This window comes from Malus domestica, chromosome 01 (assembly GCF_042453785.1).
Source record: "Malus domestica chromosome 01, GDT2T_hap1".
Classification (NCBI taxonomy): Eukaryota; Viridiplantae; Streptophyta; class Magnoliopsida; order Rosales; family Rosaceae; genus Malus; species Malus domestica.
In genome coordinates, this window is record NC_091661.1 from 25,213,975 (window position 1) to 25,240,090 (window position 26,116).

Below are 26,116 nucleotides of genomic sequence, written 5' to 3' on the forward strand. Positions count from 1 at the left end.
GCCTCAGCATTCCCCAATAAGTTCACAACTCACAAGCTAAACGATTGTCGATTCAAAAATGGAGCAAAGCAAAGGCAGGAGAGTCATCCTCTTCCCACTACCCTACCAAGGGCACATAAACCCTATGCTACAACTGGCCAACATTCTGCATTCCAAAGGCTTCTTCATAGCCATCCTCCACACCAACTTCAACTCCCTCAATCCTTCAACCCTAAACACAAACTTCACCTACCATTCAATCCCTGTTGACTTGACAGAAAACGAAGCCTCCATCAAGGATCCCACCCTTCGTCTTTCTATTCTAAATGCTAAATGTGTTGAGCCTTTCAGAGGATACTTGGCCGGGTCGTTATCCGACGATGTTAATTCGGAGGACCCCATTGCATGCTTGATCTCGGATCCTATCTTCGACTTCACTCGGTCGGTTGCAGAGAGCTTTAAGCTGCCGAGGATCGTGTTAAGGACCGGGGGTGCCGCTTCCTCGCTGTTTATGCTGCATTTCCACTTCTCAAGGAAAAGGGTTACCTACCAATATCAGGTGCAATCTCAAGCCAACAAAACCCTATTATCAAATGTTTTTTTATCTCATCGTTGTTACTATGCAATATGAGTAGATTGAAAACACCACACCGTGACTGATGACTCGTTTCAAATTCTTTTTATACGTAGCACTTTTGTTCTTTGTTCGTAAGAGATCATGCAACATGTACAACATGTCAAAAACATTATTAAAAACTCAGGTGCTTCTTAGGTAGGAAAAAAAACTTCAAAGTGATTCTTGTTCTTCTTCTTCAGAAATCACTCTATAGATCCAAAAATGTTTTTTGTTACCAGAAAGCACTTTTAGCACTTCTAGAAGCGATACTAGATTGACACTTAAACAACTTATGCAAATTTAAGTTAAGCTAGTTAGCCAGGTTAGCATTTTTATTCCTCGCTCTACCTCATAAATTTTCATTTTAGGATATGCATTAAAAGGCAAAATATATATACTTACTAGGAACCTTATATTTGGCTTTTTATTTCGACAATTAGATTCTCGACTAGAAGAGCCAATGATGGAGCTTTCACATATCAAAGTAAAAGATCTACCAATGATGCCCACACTAGTAGAAAAATCACTTTGCACGACGTAGGTACCTTTGTCGCGCAAAGTCAAAATTCGTTGCCTAAAAACTAGCGCAACGAAACCTTCGTCGCACGCTAACCGTCGTGCCAAGTCAATGACAGTAAGGTTTGGGCGACAAAGTAAATACATACGTCGCGCAAAGTCAAAATTCATTGCCTAAAAACTAGCGCAACGAAACCTTCGTCTCGTGCTAACCATCGTGCCAAGTCAATGACAGTAAGGTTTGCGCGACGAAGTAAATACATACGTCGCGCAAAGTCGACGGACGTCCTACGTCGCACAAAGTGACTTTGCGCGACGTAGAAAATGCGTCGCGCAAAGTGGTTTGGATGGCTTTGCACGACGCATGACCTACGTCACGCAAAGTTGTCAGTGGCTTTGCGCAACGTAGGTCATGCGTCGCTCAAAGTGGCTTAGGTCGCTTTGCGCAACATAGGAATGCATCGCTCAAAGTGGCTTAGGTCACTTTGCGTGACGCATGACCTACGTCGTGCAAAATGGCTTAGTGGCTAGCCATGCATCGCGCAAATCCTTTTTTTTTTTTTGGTCCAAATATTTTTTTTTAAATTTTTAATAAATATTGTAATTAAATTCTAAACAATAATTAATTAACCAAGCAAAAATATTTAATTATAAAATATATGAAAATGTACATACAAGATGTCCGAACAAAAAAGAAAAAACTACAAGTAGTCTTCTAGGTTTGATACATTAGGCTACTGGGTATCAGTAGGGCGAGATGGCTCTGAGATCGAATGTGGAGCAAGATGAATTGCTGGTAGCGAGATTTGGAGGCCGGACATCTGTATGGCTCGTACAAGGTCTCTCACCATCCCGGCATAGGCCCTCATCTCCTCGCCCTGGGCTGCAAACTGACCTTTTAGGGTTGTCACTTCCTCCTTCAATGCATCAACTTCTGCTGTGTTCGATCTGGAAGAAGAGGCACCCGTCTCACGAACCCGCACTTTCCCCATACATGGAACAACCTTGCCATGACGACAACCAAAGTTATGATCCAGGACATTAGTCATGATTTGAAACCTACATCCTCGGGTACCGTGACGTCCTCAATCGGGGTCTCCAGGGGAAGCTGCAATGTTGCTTCTTGGAGAACAGCAGTGCTTTTTTCCACCATAGCAACTTGTAATAATAAAGAAAAAACATATAATGTTTAATAACAAAATATAAATAATATTTGAACGATTCATACATATAAGAATAATAATAATTACATATACTTACATGAAGCTGCTCAGTGGTCTCATTACCAGGTCGAACGTAAACGTCCTTGAACATGTCGCTCTTTGGGAACTTAGAACCCTCCTGAAGAAAAAAACATTAAGAAAATTTTATTAATCAATAATAATAAATAAATTGTATAAAATTTCAAAGTTAATATACTTTTACCTAACGTCGTGCCTTAAGCCTATACGAAAAGGGCTTAGAACCGGAATGGTGGAGAAGTTTCTTTGACTCCCAAGCTTTCTTGCCAGCAATAGATTTCGTCTGTTAAACACACAATATACATGTTAGTGCGACTATTTGAAATAAATTAGTAAAAAAAGCTTAAAAAATAAGTAAAACAATAATAAATTATTTTTAAAATATTATGTACATACCACAAATTTTGGGTCCGTAAAATGTTTGCAAAGTCACTCCCAATCCTCCGACCGATCCTGCAACTCGCTTGGAACATGTAGGCGAGCAATCTCCGGATCATCCCATCACTTAAAATACGTGTGAAAATTGTTCTTCCAATGTTTGTACCGGGTTGCTAAGATCTCCTCTAAGTAGGCCATGGTCTCGGGGGATATGTCCTGAAGATCATAAATGACCTACGAATATGAAAAACAATAAAATAATTGCAAGAATTTAATAATATTAGATAATATATTTTGGTTTTTAATATTTGTAAACAAAATTAAAAAAATGATAAAGGCTAAAAATTAATATACTAACTGACAACTTGTCTCGCACCAGTTTCTTCATCTCCTCGGGAATTTCTGCCCAAGACTCCCATTGAAAAGGACAATTTTGTCGAATAACAACACCACAGCTACTAGCGACGCTGCTATGCTCCTGTGAGGTAGCCGTTCCACGATATTGCGAGTCATACACAATCTTGATCTTGGAGGCGGCCTGATGTGCGTTCTGTGCCTGCTTCAGCATTCAACTAGGCCCCTGGTGTTTTTTTTAACTGGCCAAAAATACTAAAATGGTGAAAACCCTAAGCTTAAATTTGTACAAAAAAAAAATCGACACAACCTCCCCTAATAGTATAGCATTTCCCAAAACCTTAAAACAGTAAAATAACAGTAATTCACAACCTACAACACATTTTCATAATCCAGCAAATTTTCACCATCATAAAAATAATAGTTTAAAAAAATACAACGTACTGAGAATTAGAAAAAAACTACATGGCTGGGAGGGCTCACCCTCGACTCTGGATGCCGAGGAAGTTTGATCAGAAGGCTCCGGCTCGCGAGGGCACCAGTGAGGCCGCCGTGCATTGAACGGTTGAACCGACACTGATGACGTTGATGAGACAGGCACCTGGGACGCCGTAGGAGTAGCCTCAGTAAGGGGTGTAGGCTCCCCAATCAATGGAGCACTCACGGCTAGAGCAATAGATGCTAATAATGCGGGAGGCGCATTGGTCACACTCCGACGACGAGTGATCAACTGAGACATCTATACACTTTTTGAACCATAAAAATATAACATTAGAAACTAATCCTTGCATTTGAAACTAGAAGAAAAAAGCAAAGAAAACTGAACAAATAAACCATGTGTGAAAAATGCAAAGAAAACTGAACAAACATTAACCAAAGATTAAAAAGTGTAATGAATCCAAGGAAGCACGATTGATTAAAAAGAGTCAAACCTAAACCAAGAGACCTATCCTAATCTGTCAAACCCCAACCCAACTTTCTATAATTTGATCTCCCAGGCTTAGTGTGTTTAATCACAACAATTATTAATCGAAGGCAGCACGATGGACTGTTTTTTTTTTACTGCGTGTAATTTGATCTCCCAGGCTTAGTGTGTTTAATCACAACAATTACTAATCGAAACGAAGAAAACAAATTACCAAATCCATAATCCTTTGCAAACAGAGCCAGTCAAAGTTAGTACCTCTACTTATCAAGAACTCAATTCTGTGTACACACGAAGATCGACTTAAGACAATATCAGATCACTATCCAATGCTCAATTCACATCCAAATATCCAATTTCCTCAAACAAAAAAAATATACGATTTAAGCAAATAACCTGCAGACAAGATTCACTTTAATCAAAATCCACATCCGATTACTGGTTTTCTCATCAAAATTCAAGCATCAGCATATGACTTGCAGAAAACAAACAGAAACCAACACGTCAAAGAAAACTGATCCTTTCTTGCATTTGAAAGTAGAAGAAAAAAGCAAAGAAAACTGAACAAATAAACCAGGCCCTGTTTGCTTTGGAATTTTGGGAAAAACAAAAAGTACACACTGCCTGCAGTAACATGTAGCAATGGACCTTTGGGGATGAAAGGAAAGCATTTTCCTTCTGGTCTATGGTGAGATTAAATTGTTAGCATCTAATCAAACTGCTGTGAAAAAATACAACAATTGTGATTGACATATAAGTAGGAATGAATCTTCCCAAACTCCCTCAGTCCTAACATGAATTGTCAACAGACCTAAACCAAGAGACCTATCCTAATCTGTCAAACCCCCAACCCAACTTTCTATTTGTTAGTATGTATGTACATTTTGTGTGTGTGCATGTGTATGTGTGTGTGTTTGAGAGACAGAGGAGAGAGATGGAGGTGTTGCTTCCTGCAATTTAAAAATACAATATACACCAAAAAAAGCCAGATATGTTTTGATAGGTTAAAATTTCTAAATGACATCACCAGAGGAAGCCTTCGTTGCCAGGCTAGCATATCAGGACGCTTAACCATGCAAATTTTGTCAAAGCATACTACAAATATCCTTTTGTAGATGAAGCCCATTCATATTGGTAAAACCAAAAGACTGATAGATTTCTTGTTTTTGCCAACAAGTCCTCGACATCTACGTGTTCCCACAAGGCATTCTGTTGTTTTGTTGTTCGACATGAGAAGGAATGAAGGCAAAAGACAAAGTGATAAATGGGAGGTACACTAAAAAAGAATGACTATGACCTTGCATCTAATAATAATATCAAAGGATGAGAGGATGTCTCCCATTCCTCTCTATCTCATTCCAACTCATCTTGTAATCTCATGCATTCAGACAACACTCACAATACACACACACATTCAATAAATTAAATATAATTAATTAGCATAAGCATATGGACATTCTAATTGTAACATATATGTAATATGCACTATTTTAAGGGGTGTGCTATCCACACACCCTTTTTTACTTCTCACACACCCCTTGTTAATTTATGTCCGTTGATCTTCTTCATTTCATCCGATCTAACGGCCGAAAATTAAAAGGGTGTGTGAGAAGTAAAAAGGGGTGTGTGGATATCACACCCCTATTTTAAATGCATTTTCTCGAACTAATAAGGAGACACATGCAGAGATAAGAAAGGAAATGTTCAGTTATTACATAAATATATAGAGCTCTCATATAGCTTCAGCCTGAATTAGAAATATATAGAGCTAGTTGATTGCAATTAAAAGAGTGTAGACGATAAAAAATTGTGCCAAAAGCTTATTTGTTTTGTTCTGTTTGTATCTTTGTTAGTGTGAGAGAACTAAGATTTTGCTAGGCAAATGAGAATTTGATGATGTTAGAGAAAATTTAAACATTCATAGAACAAAATCAACAGACCCCCAAATCATATCCAAATCAAGAAAGCAAAATGATATCCATAATTCTCTAAACAACCGCAGCTTGCTCCTTCCAACAGACAAACTGGGTGCAGAGGCAAAATTTTCAAAGCATATCATAGGAAAGTACCATTTGAAAGGCAGCAGAGACAGTCAAAATTTTAATTTCTATTCTGGAGATATATATTATGTATCTTCTCAGCTTTTTCATGCATTTAGATATCTTTTGAGAGAAAGTCGCATGCTATTTTATTTCCATTTTGTGGTGTTCTAATCTGTCAAAAGTACTGCACACATGCAGCGCTTCTTCAAAAATGGAAAGAAAAAAAAAACAGGGAAACTATGCGCCCAGTCTGATTTTAAAGTAAGTTTGAAAGTCATTATACCTTCTGTTAGTTTTTCCTGACAGTTCCTTCTATAAGTGTTCCCTCCTTAAGGTATAACAGTTCCTGAAACATTATATGGCAAACCAATGTCAATTCTTAAGAAAAATAAGATCACAGAATCTCAGAACAAACAATGAGAGAACATTGCAAGCAACAAAAAACATGAATAAATTAAATGTCAAAATCCAACTGACCCAAGCTTCTTTCTCACTCAATAAATTAAAATTTTCAAAGCATATATCTTTAGAATTAAAGAAATTTGAAAGGCAGCAGAAGTTTAGTTCAAGTGTTGCTGGCTTTGGAAAAGTTAAATACAGAAAGCGTTTTCTGTAGAAGTTTGAATCCGGTCCATAGTTCAACCATGTTGCAACTGTATACTACTTTGGGAACAAACAGAAACCAACACGACTGCACCCACCCTAATTCGAAACCCACATAACCTCAAACCCTCACAAATCTGAAACTCTATTAAATCAGAACCAACATCCAATTTTATCTGGAGATTTAGACAAAGTACTCAGAAATAAACATGCAATTAGACCTTAAACCCTAAATAACAAAAACCCATCGAAAATCAGAAATCCTTACCTTGATTTTGGGACTTGATTCGCGTCGGCTTCGAGAGTCGCATGGCGACCCGTCGTTTCGCATGGTGGTTGGATTTGGGTTCAAGATTTGGTGTTCACGAGAAAGAGAGAGGGAGAGATGAGCGAGAGGGAAGAAATAAATAGTTGGTGGTCTACGGGAAGAAAGACTTGGGGAAAGAAAGAGTTGGCGTCCAAACTCCAAACTCGGAAATTGAAAAAAAACCTCCTATTTTTTACTATTGAACCGCCAACATTATCACAACTGACGCTACCTAGGTATACAATTTGGCGTTGCACAAAGTTGTTTTGCGCGACGATCACATTAAGGCTTTGTGCAAGGTTTTTTTTTTTTTTAAATTATTATAAAAATTATTAAAAATGTGACTTTCTTTCTTTCAAATTCAATTTTTTTTTACATAAACTCCACAATAAATTTTGTTGCATATATATCATTCAATTTCTTAAGTGTTATAAGTACAAAATAAATAAATTAAAATCTACTTTGTAAATATATATATATATATGTATGTATGTATATACCATTGAACTTGATGGGAAATGCATTGTACGAAACTAATTTCAAATATTTAACCGTCAAACATGTTTATATATGCTTCGAGATCGCATACACCAAAAATCACAAAAAACAAACATTCAGATATCAAGTAACGGGACAAACCTTTTCAACAACTATAAACGAAAAATCACGATTTAACGGTTATTTTAACTCTGATTTTGATGATTTTTTACAGCTACACTTTTTAACCCTATATGAATACAATGAACTAATTCAATCGTCAATTTAAAACATTTACACAAGTGGATACCACAAAATATTATGTTATACTTAATGAAAGTATATATAAACTCCATGTGTTAGTGAATCTCTCATTTTAATGGGAAACGCATTGTACGAGACTAGTTTCAACGATCAACCGTCAAACTTGTTTGTATATGCTTTGAGATCGCATACGCCATCGCAAAAAACAAACATTTAGATATCAAATAATGGGACAAACCTTTTCGACAGTTATAAATGAAAAATTACGATTTAACGGTTATTTTAACTCTAATTTTGATGATTTTTTACAGCTACACTCTTTAACCTTATATGAATACAATGAACTAATTCGATCATCAATTTAAAACATTTACACAAGTGGATACCACAAAAGAAAAAGGCAATGCAAGAACCCCAAAAGAAAAGCAAAAAAAAAAAAAAAAAAACTTTGCGCGACATAGGTACAACTGCGTTGCGCATAGGTAGCTTTGCACGATGCAGTTGTACCTACGTCACGCAAAGTTTTTTTTTTTACCATTGAACTTGATGGGAAATGCATTGTACGAAATTAGTTTCAACGATCAAGCCGTCAAACTTGTTTTATATACTTCGAGATCGCATATGCAAAAAATCGTAAAAAACAAACATTTAGAGATCAAGTAATGAGACAAAACTTTTCGACGGTTATAAACAAAAAATCACAATTTAATGGTTATTTTAACTTCAATTTTGATGATTTTTTACAGCTACACTCCTTGACCCTATATGAATACAACGAACTGATTCAATCATCAATTTAAAATATTTATACAAGTGGATACCACAAAATCTTATATTATATTTTATGAAAGCCATCAAAGGAGACCACCTCCATCAGCCATCCAAGGAGGCGTTGCACTGTTATTACCCGTCTTTAATAATCTCGTTCAACCTAGCCTGCAGGGGAAGTATGTGAAAAAGAGAATCACATGATCACATATGTTAAAGAAGAAGCATTCTCATTTATGGGCTCCGCCACACCAAAAACTAAAACAAATCAACCTGTAAAATGACAAACCTTTGCTTCGTCCATCTCAACACTTGCACCTCAACATAGAGGAGTCCATCCCACATACAGGAGTCCTTGCTAACAAGGGAAACCTTAAGAAAGGGAATAAATTCAGTCATGCACCTCAACATCCTAAAGCAGTCACAATCATGTAAAAAAATACTATAGACCAGGATTTGTGTTAGCTGCCCTCCGAGTGAAAGTAGGCCCTTAGCAAAAGCAGCTGCAGACATCTGTAAACAGATATCTTGTAAGCAATGTAACTTATAAATGATGAAAATTCCAGGGGCTAATGATCATAACAGTAAGGCAATTTACTTCATTTAAATAGAGGTCAAATAAGACAAGAAGAAAAAGGGAGCAACATACAAAAAATATATAAACCCATGAGCACTAATGAGACTATAACTGCAGACGGCCCTCATCAGAGTTGTAGATTTTAAGATCATGACGGTAGGTCAAATATGCCGGTACCTTCACCTGCAGTTGTGTACAAATTCATTATGACAAGAAAATAATTCTGAAACAAAGTCGCACTGTGTGAGCAACCTTGTAGCTCAATCTGGGTCTGTTGAAATGCATGAATTAAAATCAGACATCACACCTTACATCCTTTAAGATCAGACTCAGTTATATCCACCACTTCAAACTTCTAGCCTTTCTTGTGTGAGAATCTATCATACCTGTGGTTAATTGTTAGACGCAGACTCTCGAGAGAAAATGCATACAAGAATTTACAAGTATTGATACAAACTTACATTTTAAATATGTCCATTGCAAACAAAGAAGCCTCGTCCCCACCAGTTCCTAATGAAATCTTTTGTCATATAAAAAATAAAAAGATAAAAGACTCGCAATGGAATAAAAATTTGTTGGGCAGGTGCTTAATACCTGCTCTGACCTCTTTCCTCGTGGATGGCTTGATCCTTAGGAAGCAGGGACTTGAGCAACAAATTGTGCAGCCCTCTTTCCTCGTGGATGGCTTGATCCAATTCGGTAGTTACCATATCAAGCATGTCTTTTCTTGAGAACATTCATCGATCAGAGTCCTCAAAGCATTAATCTCCTACAGAGCAGAGAAGCAAACAAATGATTTAGTTCGGTCTGCACAAGGATGAAGGTTTATGTTGAAGGTTTTGTTCTATGTTAGTACCTTGGTTGTGGCTCTTAGACGACTTATAAGGTCCATGGAAGTGCTGAGTTTCCGTAGCTCCTTGATCGCCCTTGCATACTCTTCTGCCGAGGCATCAGGCTGTCTTCAAGCAAAAGGTCCAACACCATTTCAATTCCAAAATTTGTTTTTTGTTCTTAGTCAAACACTACATTTAACTATAATTCAGCAAGCACAGAATCAACGACATAGGTAAACCTGGTTAATGAGACTGAAGAAAACCACTCCTCTGCTCGATAAGTGATAACCTTTGCTCCATGATCTTGATAAGTTTTGGAGATAAATCAGGCTCCAATTCTAAATCAGCCATTTCACTTTCTGTTGAGAATTGCAAGACAAAATGAATCGATAAGCAATAAACTCATATTAAAATTATACTACATGAATCTATAAAGCACAAAGGTAAATTCAATTCCTGATGAAAATAAAAGAAAAAGAAAGAGAAATTATAACTAAATACATTGAATTACAAAAAGCAGAAATTTCAAATAAAATAGATACCTCCTCAAGCACTGCTTTAACTTGACGAAGCTTTTCAGCCTCACTATCACTTTCTCGACCTGGTCTAGACAATGTAAAGCTTTTCAGCATGTGCAATCATATGAGAACCAGCTAAACAAAGATAATTAGGGTGTTTCCTGTTATGACTTTAAACATGAATTTCAAAGAATGGGAAAAGGGGTAGAAGGTGAGTTTCATACGATTACATCACCAATTATTTGTTATGACTTTAATGCACGAATAATAATGTAAATCCAAAAATCAGAAGCAAAATTAGCAAATGTATTGAATGCCAAAAAAAAAAAAACAAATCAGAGAAATACCTAATCAAAGAATGGAGATGATCACATGATTTGTTGGGAATATTAGAGTTGGGTAGAAGAGAAGCGGTATTAAACCCTCAGCCTCCTGCTTTTTCCTTTACAAGTTTATATTAATCCTCATCCGAACTACAATAATAACTCTCGCTATCATCACTACTATCATTTCCGGATTCCCATTCATCATCATCTTCGTTTGCCTCTTCCGGTGCATTGTATTGAGGCAGATCACCAAGGTCAATTGATATTTCAAATTCGGGAACTCCAGGTACGTCAAACCGTTCTTGGGCAATATTAGTAACCCAGAATGTTTCTTCACCAATTTCTATCGAAGATGGTAACTGTTGGTCAGCGACGTTGTCATCATGATCTAGTTCTGGAATATCATATAGCCCTCTTCGATCAATCTTCTGAACAACTTTCCAACCATTACCGGCTTTAGGGTAGTCTAGATAGAATATTGGTTTCGCCGTAGTTGCCAAAATGTATAGGTCTTCATCGTACCAATGTCTCGTAGTGTTTACTGATAGTAAACCATGGTCTCACTTAACACTTGTTCGGTTATGTGGGTTTGTATCAAACCAAAGACACTTAAACAGTATCACTTGACACCTATCTTTGTAAAACAATTGTACCACACTAGTTAGTTTGCCATAAAAATCAATGTCTTCACCGTCGCCCGCACCCAGGACATGGAGATACTATTTTGAGTAGACAACTTTTCATCACGTGTTGCCCCCAAGAACTTGATCCCATTGACATGACAACCTGAGAACAATTCAACGTGAAGCGGTCTTCTTGCCAAGTTATATAATTCTTCATCGTAAGAGGGTGAATTCAATTCCTTCAATTTGTTCATCTAATATAACATATACAAAAAGTTAACATGTTAGTGTAACCAAATTTAAAAACAGGCATGAACAAGTTGGAAAATATGCTCAATTCAAACCTAATACAACTTACATGTGCGTGAAACCACGAAGGAAACAAGTCACGGTGCTTCTTGGCATAGAAATGGGAAGGATGTTCCCACTTTATCAACTGTTCATGCTCTTCAAGGTATGGCAAAGCCTCATCACAATTGTTGAGTATGAACCAATGTGCTACCTCCATGTTCTTTTTTGTAAACGATTCGCCTTTCACAAGGTTGCGCAATTTGGGCAAAAACAGATAGTTTCTTTTTCTTGCGTTAAGGACGATTGAAAGTTGTCTCAACATCTTGAAGATACATTGCACAAAAAGTAAGTGACTCGTATGTGAGCCATGCCTCCACAACTGATCATTCGGGCCTTGCCTTGTTTCGAACACACTTTTTCAACTCACCAAGATATCTGCACAAATAAAAGGTATGCTACAAATTATTCAAAGCGTTCGTTAATCATGAATTTGTTATATATAGAGACGCTTAATTAAGTACCTTACTATTGTAAACATTCATCAACAGTTCACTGGTCCGGCAAGCAATGCCTCATCTGGCAAGTGAATCATACTTGTAAAGAAAGTTGGGGGAAATATCTGTTCGAACTTGCATAAGACGTTCACAATGTTATCCTGCAATTGTTTAACATCCGACTTCCACAAACACCTTGCAGTCAACTGCGAAAAAAATCTCGATAACAACACAATTGGTTTCACCACATCAAGAGGCAATAAGTATCAAATACCAACCAGAAGAAGGCGTTGAAGTATCACATGACAGTCATGACTCTTCATGTTTGAAAATTTACACCCCTTCACGTTCACATGACAGTCATGACTCTCCATATGGAAACTTTACAGAAGAAATAAAGTTGAAAAACTCTTTCTTCCCATTCGGCTTAACTGTAAAAAAGGGATGGCATTTCTTCAATGTACCACCGACTCTCTTCATCCATAAGGATGACCTAATGCCCATTCGTTCCAAATCGAGGCAAGCTTCGATCGTGTCCTTCGTTTTTCCTTCAATGTCTAGAATTGTCCCGACCAAAGTATCAAACACATTTTTCTCAATATGCATAACGTCGAGGCTGTGTCTGAATTTTAACTTTGACCAGTATGAGAGCTCAAATAACATACTCTTATGCGTCCAGTTCAGATGTGTAGTTGGTTTGGGCTTACTGACCCTTTGTCGAAATGACCAAATTCCATAAGGTTTAACTTATCCAAAATCTCATCTCCAGACCATTCTCTTGGTCTTGGGCGAGTCTCTTTTGTGCTGTAGAAGGCTTTATTGTTCTGACGCCACTCGTTGTCCCAAGGGAGCCATCTACGATGACCAAGATAACAAACTTTTCTCGCATGCCAAGACGATGTTACATTCTCCTTGCATATTGGACATGCCAAATAACCCTTAGTCATCCACCCAGAAATCATTGCATACGCGGGAAAATCGTTTACTGTCCACATCACATCACCGCCGCTCACATGGTGAACATCTGCCTAGTATACTTATCATATGTACGAACACCATTTTCCCATAAATCTTTTAGCTCATCAACCAACAGCCCCAAATAAACATCAATGGACTTTCCTGGATCTCGGTAATTAATAGAGTCAACATCATGTATTCTTTTTTCATGCACTTCCAAGGCGGCAAATTATAAAGAAACATGACGACCGGCCAAGTGTTGTGGATTTGGTTTAAACCCCCGAACGGATTAAATCTGTCGGTGGCAAGTCCCAATCTGACGTTGTACGGGTCAGCTGCAAAATCAAGGTACATCTGATCGAATTCTTTCCACTCTTCATCTGCAAGATGCCTCATAACATCGTCATTTACCCATTCCTTATGCCATCTCATGTCGGTTGTGGTATGCATCGACATGTACAATCGCTGCAACCTAGACTTCAATGGAAGATAATGCATTATTTTTTGTGGAATCTTGGTCTTTCTATTCTGTGATGTCATTTTAAACCTCGGCTCATTGCAGACAGGGCATTTATCCAACTGTTTGTTCTCCTTATAGAACAAACTACAATTATTTACACATGCGTGAATTTTTTCATACCCGAATCTGAGACCCTTCAACACTTTTTGGGCACTTTTATGATCTTCAGGTAAACAATTCTCCTTTGGAAGCATCCTCTTGATAACTCCCAAAAAGTAATCAAAACACTTTTTTGACAAACGAAACTTGATCTAGCCATGCATCAACTCCACAATTGCTGTGAGCACTAAAAAGTTCTTGTAACCCGGATATAATTCATGCTTGGCATTTTTCAACAGTTTTTCATAGTTTTTGAATGCCTCACTGTCCATGGTTGGACGACCATCATCTCCCTCTTCCTGATTGGTGTTGCTCAAGGCGTATGAATAAACGTCATTTAGAATATTCATAACTTGTTCACTAGGATCCACATTAGATTCAACAATCTCCACTTGTGTCACATATGAAGACGAAGCTTGGTCTAATCGTTCTCCATGATGATACCAAGTACAGGTCTCCATCATCCCATTTCTTACTAAATGAAATCGAACATTTTCGAATGTCTCCCACATTAAGTTGTTACACCTCCTACACGGACATCGAATATGAGTTGAACCTAGGTTGTGTCTAGTTGCAAATTCAATGAACTCATCTATTCCATCCAGGTACTCAACAACACATCTATATGATTATGTATCCATTGTATGTCCATCTTGCCTACAATCCCAATAAAAGTATAAGAATTACAACTTGTCACCTTATTCCTCCGGTAAGGGCCCTATCTCATTCAGGAATACACAGTTATGTGCCGTAATTTACGATTCCAATGGATTAAATTTCGACGTGGGCTAATTTCGATAGCATCTCCTTACAGTTCTTCAAGTGCACGTCATAGATACATAATATCCACTGTGTACTCGAAGAACATCAAGAAATGTTACCAAAATTTTCACAATCGAAACCTAATCCGTGAACCACAAACTACAACACATAACTATACATTCCCAAACTGTCCAAAAAATGGGACAATTCAAGAATTAATTAGACCGCAGTCATGCTTTCACATCCATGCACGAAATCCAACTAATTCTCAAATGGGAAACTGAGCTTTTCTTGAAGAAAAAGTGTACGAAGTTAAGTAGTATTAACTTCGTACAACACAAAACAATTTTGTAGGTGATGTACAAAAATATGTGCATACAAATAAACTAAATCACAATAATTACTAAAACTAAATAAAATAGATAAAATTAATTTAGCGAAGAAAATAAAGATTTTAAAAGACTTTAAAATCCTAGTGTAGTCAATTAAAAGATTTTAAAGGATTTTAGAATCCATTCAAATCTAGGTGTAGTCAATTAAAGGATTTTAGAATCCTTTAAAATTTAGGTGTAGTCAATTAAAAGATTTTAAAGGATTTTAAAATCCATCAAAATCTACGTGTATTAAAAAAATTAAGATTTTAGAGGATTTCAATAAATTGTGGATTTTGTGGGATTTGAGAGCCAAAAGTATATATAACCAAGACTAAAAAGAATCCAACCTCACTCCTAGGATTTCAAATCCTTCCACCACAATCCATTCAAATTCTTTAAAAATCCATATGAATTTTGTAGGAGTTTTTAATCCTCTTAAATCCTATCAAATCTATCACTATTAAAATCCTTTAAAATCTTAGTTTGACTACACCCCTAAATTTTTCTTAGACTTCATTTTCATTGTAATATAAAGTGATTTATGCACCCTTTATTTCACTTTACGCATCTACACAAGAGAATCTGAAAAGGACTATTGCAACTAGAACTATAAAGACCCAAAGAGGTCAGGTTTCAGTCACAAAAGAGTAACTGTGTCTAGAAATTGGCATCCAATAATCCACCAACTCAAACTTGGTATTGTCAGTAGGAACTTTTGGCATCTACAAGCAACTGGGTCTTGCAGCCAAATAGTCCAAATAGTTCATTCATTTTATAATCCTTCTAAAGTTACAAACTGAAAGTGCTTATTCATCATTATAATCAACCAGATAAACATTCAGCTAATTAAAAAAAATAACGCATTGTAGTTGGTTTGATAAGTTGTGTCCTAAAATTAGAAAAGTTCCCCAAGTGGTTTGACTGAGAGAGTGTGAGTCAGTTACCTGTATAATGTAATTGGCATGCCTAAAAGAGGAAGATATTGCTTTGGCATGCTGGCCTAGTACCACAAACATAACGAGAAAACATGATCATCTTATGGGACTGGAATGACAACCAAATCCATAGATGAAGGTGATGGGAATTTCTCTTAGACTTCATTTTCATTGTAATGTAAAGATGCAACAAATAGCAAGCATTCTCTCATCAAATTCAACTGATTCTATACCGTTATACAATAAACATTCAAAACAAATGATTGAAACTTCATATATATAAGCCATCAAAAGTATTTAATTCACGTTTCACAAAAAAAAAAAAATCAATTCTCAACAGCTAAATTAGATCTGCTTACTCCAAATCAAAGACCATCAAATAGCAAGGGAGGGATTGCATGATGAAAAGAGATGAAACATTTATATGTTGAATTTATGAGCAAGGAGGGATTAGAGAAGGTTTTGAAGAGAGATGGGGGAGGGAGGTAGCTGCTGCAACTGGGTTTGCAGTTTTTGCCTCCCAAACTAATTAAGTGGAGCAGAAAAAGTCGTTGACTTTACATGACGCTAGTCTTCGTTGCGCAAAACAGCTTTGCACGACGCAAGTGCACCTACGTCGCGCAAAGCTATTTTGCTTGACGCAAGTGCACATGCGTCGTGCAAAGTTGGCAAAAAAGCGGTAAAACATTCTTTGTTTGGTGCCAAGAACTTGCGCTACACACAAAATGTCACGCAAATGGTATTTGCGCAACGACACTTTGCACGACGCATTGTGTTTTGGGTTGCATAAACATACTTTGCGCGACGAAATTTGCTCCGTTGCACAAGGTTCCATCGGCCAAACATGTTTTTCTACTAGTGCCAATTGTGACCCTGAAGCTTTCTATCAATTGATAACCAATATGGCAAATGAACCCAAGACTTCTCATGGACTCATCTTCAATGCTTTTGAAGATCTTGAAGGACAAGCACTTGGCACACTTCACCAAGAATATTACCCCAATATTCCAATTTTCTCACTAGGTCCATTTCACAAGTGCGGCCCTACAACCTCTTCTTCTTCAACTAGTTTGTTAGCACAAGACCAAAGTTGCATTTCATGGCTAAACACTCAAGCGCCAAAATCTGTTGCTTATGTTAGCTTTGGGAGCATTGCCAAGATAGATCAAGTTCAATTTTTAGAGGTTGCTTGGGGGTTGGCTAATAGTGGCCAACCTTGTGGGTGGTTCGACCCGGATTAGTTACAAAGTCAGACTGGCTTGAAGTGTTGCCTAACAAGTTTCTAAAAGCATTGAACGAAAGAGCCCATGTCATGAAATAGGCTCCACAAAAAGAAGTTTTGGCCCACCCAGTAGTCGGAGCCTTTTGGACTCACTGTGGTTGGAATTCTACATTGGAGAGGTGAAGGCGTACCTATGATTTGTACACCATGTTTCAATGATCAAATGTGCAAGATTTGTGAGCGATGTTTGGAAGGTAGGGTTGCAGTTGGAGCATGGGATTGAGAGAGATGAGGTTGAAGGAACAATTAGAATGATGGTTGAGAAAGAAGGGGAAGAGATCAAAGAGAGAGCCTTAAAGTTGATGGAAAAGGCAAATCTTTCCCTCAAAGAAGGTGGCTCTTCGTACCAATCTTTAGATGGCTTGGTTAATCATATTTTATCCTTATAAATCATTTGTTTTTGAAAATGGTAATCCATCATCTTTATCATATCCTTCAGAATTCTTCCATTTTTTTTTCTCTTGCCCGCTTACAAATGGTTGATTATCTTTTTCTTTATACAAAGCACCATTGATGAAATAAGAATCAAATACAGAACCTCGAGTAAAAGATTTATGCATACTAATAAACATCCTCAAGAGTAATGTACATACTAATAAACAGTAAACCACTGGGCTTAGCAATCCAATCCGCCACCTTTGCAAACGAACTCTTGGAATTTTTTTTAGTATAAATCTTCATTCTACATTGTCTCATATTGGTCACTACCAAAATGTTTCCTCACTTTATAAGACTTTGTCCCTATTAGAAAGTGATTGAAGTGTTGGACCTTGAAGAGTAACATTAGGCTCAAACATTGGTTTCAGTGGCGGAGCCAAAATTTTTTGTTAAAGAGAGGGTATTTCGAACTCATAGCATGAGCAATCGAAGTGACCTTCACAAAACTGAAAGAGCCGTTAAATTTAATAAAGAGAATCAAAAGAAGTGTATAATACAAGTAAGTGGGAGGTAGAGAGCAAGGTACCCACTAAAAAAATTGAAATTATAGGAAGAAAATAGACAGAAAAAAAGTACGACAAAGAGGAAGGCTACAAATAATAGTTGATTAGGTTGCTTTAGAAATAAAGTTGATTTTAAAACCTCATCCCTGAGTTTAACTAATCCACAAAGCCAAAGCAAACAAAATTGTTAGAAAAATATAAGATACGATGTCGTTCAACTCAACTTCTTCACGATGACAATTCATCTTCTTTCTTATGTCTCATGGTTCTACAACTGCAAGCTTAAGGCCGTTAGAAATTTCTTAAACAATGGTCAGGATGGGCCCGTGACCACTCTGGTCCCTTAGTGGCTCTGCCCATAATTGGGGTTTGAGCTTTGAGGTGTGCTAATTAATTGATAATTAATATATAATTAATTATCAACAGATGAAGTCTGAAGTGATGAAAGAACGCCAGAGAGCAAAACACTCATCTGAGAAGATGTCTCCCAATAGACGAATCTCATTCTCATACTTGTTACGAACATGCATAAACCTATTATATATACATTCATCTTTCATAGTTGGATTTAGATCTTGATCTCTTATTATTTTTAATTAAATAAATGTTTAAATCTAAGGAAAACTAATGAAAAAGGCTTGAAAACTTTGAGTTTTAACGATAAGGACAAAATAAAGGGTAAAGTGAATAGTACCAGGTTTGACTTTTTAGTGTAAAAATGTGGTTTTTCGTTAAAGTGAACAATACTGTAGGCTTTTCGTTAAAACTCCCTTAAATCTATGATCTAAATCTCCAATTATGTCATAAAATAATGAATGTCTATTATTTTTAAGTAATCTAAAATATAGCAGTACAAATCATAATCGTGAGACGTAGTTGTTAGTATTAATATTGGATAATCAAACGTGCTAACAACATAATGGTTTTTTAATCAAAGTGGTACCAGATATTGGCATAACTCCTCATTTTGATCTCTGAAATTTAAAATTCATAGAACTGGTTCTTGAGTTTGTCTACCGTCAATCATTTTGGTCATTCTATGAAAAATCTCCGTTAAATAAGGTAAAATGACAAAAGTATCCTCAAATTTTGTCAAATCACTAAGGTCCGCTACTTGGACATTTTGTGAATCAACGATTCGATCGTTAGATCGTCACCAAACCTTAATACATTATAGTACGTAATATTTGAGGGCCATAGGAACTTATGGATTGGGAATTCGACATATAGATCTTTCCGAATTAAATTTGTAAGTTCGTAAAATAAAACGTCAGCCGCCACTTAATTTTAGCAATTGGCTGAGATCCGACATTTGGATCATTCTGAAACTTTAGGATGTTGTTCTAGAAGCTTATTGAAACTCTTGGGAAGTTATGGATTGGAAATCTAAGATGCGGATCTTCTGGATCGAGTTACGTAGGGCTGTGGATCCTATAGTCGGCCTTTGATCGACGTATGACTTTTGGTCAATGGGTTTCAAATCATTTTAGAACGTCATTGGGGATTTGTTTTATGTAAGTTACGTGTTCTATCGATAAGAATTCTGAGACGTGATTTGATAATTGTTCTAGGCAACAATCGTTCGTGATGCCTTGATATTCGTGCTAGGGAGTTGTAGAGCAGACTCTAGGTGAGTGGGTCTTTTCCTTTGTATAGTGTATATATATATGATTGATAGTTTCCACAAATGCTTTTAAATTGATTTATGCATTTTACGTCATGTCTTATATATATTTTTTTAAATACTATGATATGGTTGAGTTTTAGATTGCATCATGGCATATCCATATGCATATTACCTGCATATAATTGTTGTGAATGCTTTGAAATGCTAAGGTGAACGCGGGACGCGCATGTAAGTTATGTGATGGATTGAAATGGTTGAATCATTTTGGTATGCACACATTTATTTAGAGCTCATCAAGGCTGCACCCCGGTATTAGTGCTCCCGCCCGGGGTAGGGTCAGTCTTCACATGATTGTTCACCTCCCGCACCGCACGCTCACCTTGGATCTAAGTATGGTGCCAGCCTGTCGTACAGACCACAATTGGGGGTTCCGACTCGTAGATGACCCGTGATTTATCGCACAGCTTTCACATGATCGTAGCACTTAAGCGTACACATTTATACCCAGCCTGTCGTACAGGTCCACTAGGTAACTCCGACTCGTGTGTTAGCCTAGGTTGATGAGCTACAGGTCCAGTCGTACAGGTCACATTAGGTGACTCCGACTGGCATGCTAGTTTATACTGATTTCACATCTAGCTTACATTTATTATTGTTGAGATATTATGACATGGCATACTTCAATTTTCGCTGCTCTGGTGCATTGGTTTTCGTACCGATGTAGTATTATTTTCTGAAAACTATACAGGTTTTATGGTAAGGGGTTATAACGTTTTCAAAGGTTTTTATTAAAACTTTATTTTCAGGCCCACTTACCCTTGTATTTCGCCCCTCCAGGTTTTAGTAGCTGAGCTTTTGTATCGACGAGGATTCTTGGCAAATATTGGTATAGGCGATTACCTTCAATGGTATAATTCTCTATCCACTTTACTATACTTTACTTATGCTCTGTCATCACGTGTGAAATGAGTTCATTCCCGCTCACAACGCACTCTTAAAGTTAGGCACTTTTAGGTTTAAATTTATTCACATTTTCCACATCACTACACTTTATGACTTCGTCACCTTCCATATGTCGACCAGCACAACTCGATCCGGAGTCCTAGTGGACATCTCGGATCGGGATGTGTCATAATGTATCTACTGTTTTATTTTAATGGTGATAATTTTTCTTGGTTTAAGTTTTACGAAATAATTTAGGCAATGTTTAACTTTACCAAAATAATGTAACTACTATTTTAATTTACCTACAAAATAAATGCTATTTGATTCCAAATTAATTTACCTGCATTTTACATATAAATATAGATAAATTATTTTTAACACGCAAATATAATAACAAATCAGAAATGTCTATTGTATGTAATAAAATAATTTACCTACAACATAAAAGAATATTAATTGGTTTTTTTTTTTTGTATATATATTTGTGTTACTAATATTTGTGATACAAGAAAGGTAGAATTTCCATATGGGGTTAATTGCTAAACATAATTAGGGTTTTGTGGCATAAGTTGTAAATATTTTGTAATAATTGGTTATATATTTCTCTACATAGTAGTCTATTTGAAATTTGGGTTTTATTTGAATGTTTAACATTAGGTGAGTTTTTGTTTGAAAAATAGGATTTCAAGAGCTTTTCTCTAAAGAACCCAAAAAATTACTGGCATACTGTTCCTTCGGTTGCTTGTACTTGCAAGCAAATGCTTTCCAATAGCCTTACCCCAACTCTCCATCAGCAGAAACTCCTCTGAATATTTTCTGATGTCTTGTCCGAGACGTAAACTGCGAAGGGTTTTCAAGTGTACCAATGCAAAGATCCATAACTTAGTAATTAGAGTTTTTCCATTTACCATAATAACAAAATGGTCATTTGTAGAAATATGGTCAATAGACCTAAACTGATAAGAAAAACACATTGGATTGATTCTGGTTTTGGTGCGGTGGGGGAGAGGGGTATTTATCGTGAAAATACGGGAGCATTTTCGTAATTGTGTGGCGGTGTTTTATGGTTCCGGTTGTTTCAAGAGGAGGACGGAGGAGGAGGGAAGTGTTCGGTAGTCTTTGGTTCGACGAGGGGATTTCCAGAGAGAAAAGAATAGACCATCTTGGAATATGGCACGTGGCGGAAGATCAACGGGGGCGCATATATTACTGATGGGACTGTGAAGGAATACGAGGGTACTGCCAATAGACAAAAGGAAAAATTTAAAATACATCTAATTTTATAGGTTTATTTTGAAATATGTTTAATTTTTAGTAATTTTTATTTTTAAAATAGATCTAATTTTTAATTATTTTGAACCGAAATGTCTAGACAAAATGAAGGGCCCTACAGAAAAATAAGCGCAAAGCCCAATTGGTAAATATAAACAATGATTTTCCTTGTGTATCTTTGTTAGCAACCACAGAAAAAAAAAAGGAACGACAAAAGGAGCTGGTGGTTGACATGTGGGGTGAGTAAAAACATCAACTTCAACAGAGCCATCAATAAGATAAGGTTCCAGGATTGCGTCATGCGTGAGCAAATTTCCCATATTATATATTTTTCTAACGCACGTTATATGATATTATATAAATTAAAGTAGTTTTTTCCCCTTGTTTTCTTCTACTTGTATAATAATGTGTGTCTGTACATTAAAAATCTCTTTTTCTCGAGCCCCGCCGCCTCATCAGTCAGCATTCACAATAAGTTCACAGTCACAAGCTAAGCAAACGTAAACATTGTCGACTGGAAAATGGAACAAAGCAAAGGCAGGAGACTGGTCCTCTTCCCATTTCCCTTCCAAGGGCACATAAACCCTATGCTGGAACTAGCCGATATTCTGCATTCCAAAGGCTTCTCCATAGCCATCATCTACACCAACTTCAACTCCCTCAATCCTTCAACCCTAAATCCACACTTCACCTACCATTCAATCCCTGTTGACTTGACAGAAAACGAGGACTCCATGAAGGATTTAATCGCTTTTGTTTCTATTCTAAATGCTAAATGTGTTGAGCCTTTCAGAGAATGCTTGGCTGGGTTGTTATCCGATGACGTTAATTCGGAGGGCACCATTGCATGCTTGATCACCGACCTTCTCTTCGACTTCACTCGATCTGTTGCGGAGAGTTTTAAGCTGCCGAGGATAATGTTAAGGACCGGGGGTGCCGCTTCCTTCGTTGTTTATGCTGCAATTCCACTTCTCAAGGAAAAGGGTTACCTACCAATATCAAGTACAATCTCCAGCCAACAAAACTCTATTATCAAATGTCTTTCTTTTATCTCATATTTGGCTTCCTATTTTGACAATAATTAGACTCTCGACTAGAAAACTTACAATTGGCCTTCAATTTTGACAATAATTAGATTCTCGACTAGAAGAGCCGGTAACGGAGCTTTCACCTATCAAAGTTAAAGACCTACCCACGATGCCCAATTGCGATCCTGAGGATTTCTATCAACTGATAACCAACGCGACAAATGAATCCAAGGCCTCTTGTGGACTCATTTTCAATACTTTTGAAGATCTTGAAGGACATGAACTTGCCACAATTCGCCAAGAATATTACCCCAATATTCCAATTTTCCCAATAGGTCCATTTCACAAGTGTAGCCTTGCAACCTCTTCTTCTTCAAGTAGTTTATTCGCACAAGACCAAAGTTGCATTTCATGGCTAAACACTCGAGCGCCAAAATCTGTTGCTTATGTTAGCTTTGGGAGCCTTGCCAAGATAGATCAAGCTCAATTTTTGGAGATTGCTTGGGGGTTGGCCAATAGTGGCCAACCCTTTTTGTGGGTGGTTCGACCCGAATTAGTTCAAGAGTCAGATTGGTTTGAAGTGTTGCCCAACGGATTTCTAGAAGCATTGAACGAGAGGGCCCATATTGTGAAATGGGCTCCACAAAAAGAAGTGTTGGCTCACCCAGCAGTTGGAGTCTTTTGGACTCATTGTGGTTGGAATTCTACATTGGAGAGCATTTCTGAAGGGGTCCCTATGATTTGTATGCCATGTTTCAGTGATCAAATGGTGGATGCAAGATTTGTGAGTGATGTTTGGAAGGTAGGGCTGCGATTGGAGCATGGGATTGAGAGAGGTGAGGTTGAAAGAATAATTAGAAGACTAATGGTTGAGAAAGAAGGGGAAGAGTTCAAAGAGAGAGCCTTAAAGTTGAAGGAAAAGGCAAAGCTTTGCCTCAAAGAAGGTGGCTCTTCGTACCAATCTTTGGACGGCTTGGTTAAACACATTTTATCGTTATAAATCGTTTGTTTTTGAAACTAAAATCTAGATATTGTTTTAAAATTCCTTTAATGTATGATGTATTATATCAATAATTATCATGATTCGTCTGTCTCATTATGTTTAAGGAAAATGGTTGTCCATCATCTTTATCATATCTTTCATAATTATCGTATCTTTTTTCCCTTGCGCCATTACAATTGTCCAACTACCTTTTTCTTTATACAAAAGACTAATTAAAAAAAAAGAATCAAATACAGAACCTCGAATGAAAAATTTATGCATATTAATAAACAGTACACCATTGGGCTTAGCAAAGATACCTACAATTATAAGCATGATTTATCGTTCAAACACTTCATCACTTCCCCTCCAATCGAAACTATAGTTGTTGGATTGTGCCAGCCTGCAATGGTTGGTTAGGGGCGCACGGCCACACTTCTTCTCACACTCCACACTTTCTACATACGATCCAGACTCCCCATACTGTACACCCCACATCCATCTTGTGTATACCATTCGCCTGTTGTTTTCACATTAGAAGGTGACGATACTTTCTTTTGCACTATTAACCCCATCCTAAGAATGGTCTTTCTCTGGGGGTTGGTTTTTAGAAATGGGGTCAACACTGAAGCTTTGATGTACCATTTCTACGCTTTCCCGTCTCGTTTCTGCCGTTTTTCCTTAGTTTGTACGTCTTTGGGCGTAGTCCTTTTTATATTCTACTTATCAAGAAAAAAAAAAAACTCTACGTGAATCTTCCATGACATAACCTAACAGCAAAAGCAAGTCCATGCTTAATATGGATAACGATGTCGTTGAATCACTCAAATAACAAAAAAATTTGAAGTCTTATCTCATGTGAAGCCTACAAAACGTCAATTTATGTTTCATTTGTAAAAAAAATTGTCTTTTTTCATCAACATATTTGTACTTTTATTGGTAGAATTCTGTTCTAGAATAGACAGTGGGAGTGCTTTTGAGAGCTTGAAAAATAAATTTGGAATACAGGTTGAACAAGATTTGGGGTGCATTCATAAATTTTGTTATTATTGTTAAAACTATGAGGCCCAAAATAGTTATTTCATATTAGAGTATTATGTTATTTAATAATAAATTTTAATGTAAGGTGTTCAACAATATGTAAAATGCTATTTAGAGTGCTAATAACAGCTTTTGAGAATAATAAAAATTAAATATAGCAATGTTATACTTTTGAATGGAAGCTCACAAGATTCAACGATTTTTAGGGACACAAAAATAAGCCCAGTAGGATGATGTAACTTTGGCCATCAATCAACCGCATGTTCAAGCCAAGCAACCACACATTCCTTATCCATACGATAGTAGCACACAAAATTGTACAAATGGTCCCTCAACTTTAATCAAATTGGAGCAATGGTCCCTCAACTAAAAATCCATTACCATTGGTCCCTCAACTTATCAAAATGTGTAGCTATAGTCCTTTTCATCAATTTTGTCAAAATTTTGTCAAAATAAGCTATGTTGGAATGACCATTTATATAATTAGGGTCCCTTAACTCATCAAAGTGTATAATTATGGTTCTTTTCGTCAACTATGTCAAAAAATTTGTCAAAACGAGTTATATTGGAATGACCATTGCTACAATTGGGTTAAAGTTAAATGACCATTTCTCCACTTGAATTAAAGTTCAGGGACCAATGGTAATGGATTTTTAGTTAAGGGACCATAGCTGCACGTTTTGATAAGTTGAGGGACCAAAGGTAATGAATTTTTAGTTGAGGGACCATTGCTCCAATTTGATTAAAGTTGAGGGACCATTTATACAATTTACTCCACTAAATTATAAGACTCTAACGAACTATAATTGTGTTGAACTCTCTCATGATTGATATGGCAAATGAACTTGTATGACTCTACTGATTTAATTGACTATGACTCAATATGATGAGGCCTTTTATGTAGATGTAAAAGTGACTCTTCATAATAATTGTGTCTTTTCTTGACGAGTCAAGAGTTGCATCTCTTCAATCCAAAGGCAAAGGTTACACTCTTTCTCTTTAATTGAACAATCACAACTTTATTCATGAATAATCACAGCTCATCAAATATAATTTTCATTCACAAAAAATAATTGAATTCATTTTGAAATAAATTTTCCAAAGGACGAGTAAATGTTGTAATAAAATATACGAAATAAGTTCACAAGGTAAGCAAAACAGTCGCTCTTACAAATTCAAATGGAGCAAAGCAAAGGCCGGAGGGTGATACTTTTCCCAC

At 36.8% G+C, this 26,116-nt stretch overlaps 1 protein-coding gene and 1 long non-coding RNA gene across 5 annotated transcripts; one reads left to right on the plus strand and one right to left on the minus strand.

The window, feature by feature from the left end:
- LOC103426500 (UDP-glycosyltransferase 76F1-like) lies at window positions 1-23,999 on the plus strand. The gene is made up of 3 exons (XM_070819221.1): window positions 1-538; window positions 20,467-22,848; window positions 22,982-23,999. The coding sequence occupies exons 2-3, from the start codon at window positions 22,368-22,370 to the stop codon at window positions 23,872-23,874; spliced, it is 1,374 nt and encodes a 457-aa protein (XP_070675322.1). The 5' UTR covers window positions 1-538; window positions 20,467-22,367; the 3' UTR covers window positions 23,875-23,999.
- Window positions 1,738-8,148, minus strand: LOC103426501 (uncharacterized). Of its 4 annotated transcripts, none has more exons than XR_528122.4 (8): window positions 6,923-8,148; window positions 6,335-6,397; window positions 3,568-3,830; window positions 3,107-3,326; window positions 2,749-2,964; window positions 2,537-2,635; window positions 2,372-2,452; window positions 1,738-2,269 (listed from the first exon to the last, which is right to left on the minus strand). It is a non-coding gene; the product is annotated as an uncharacterized lncRNA (long non-coding RNA). The 4 variants fall into 4 exon arrangements; XR_528124.4 differs by having other exon boundaries at window positions 2,749-2,946; window positions 6,923-7,173; XR_528125.4 differs by having other exon boundaries at window positions 2,749-2,946; window positions 3,089-3,326; window positions 6,923-7,173.
- Window positions 24,000-26,116: the final 2,117 nt, after the last annotated feature.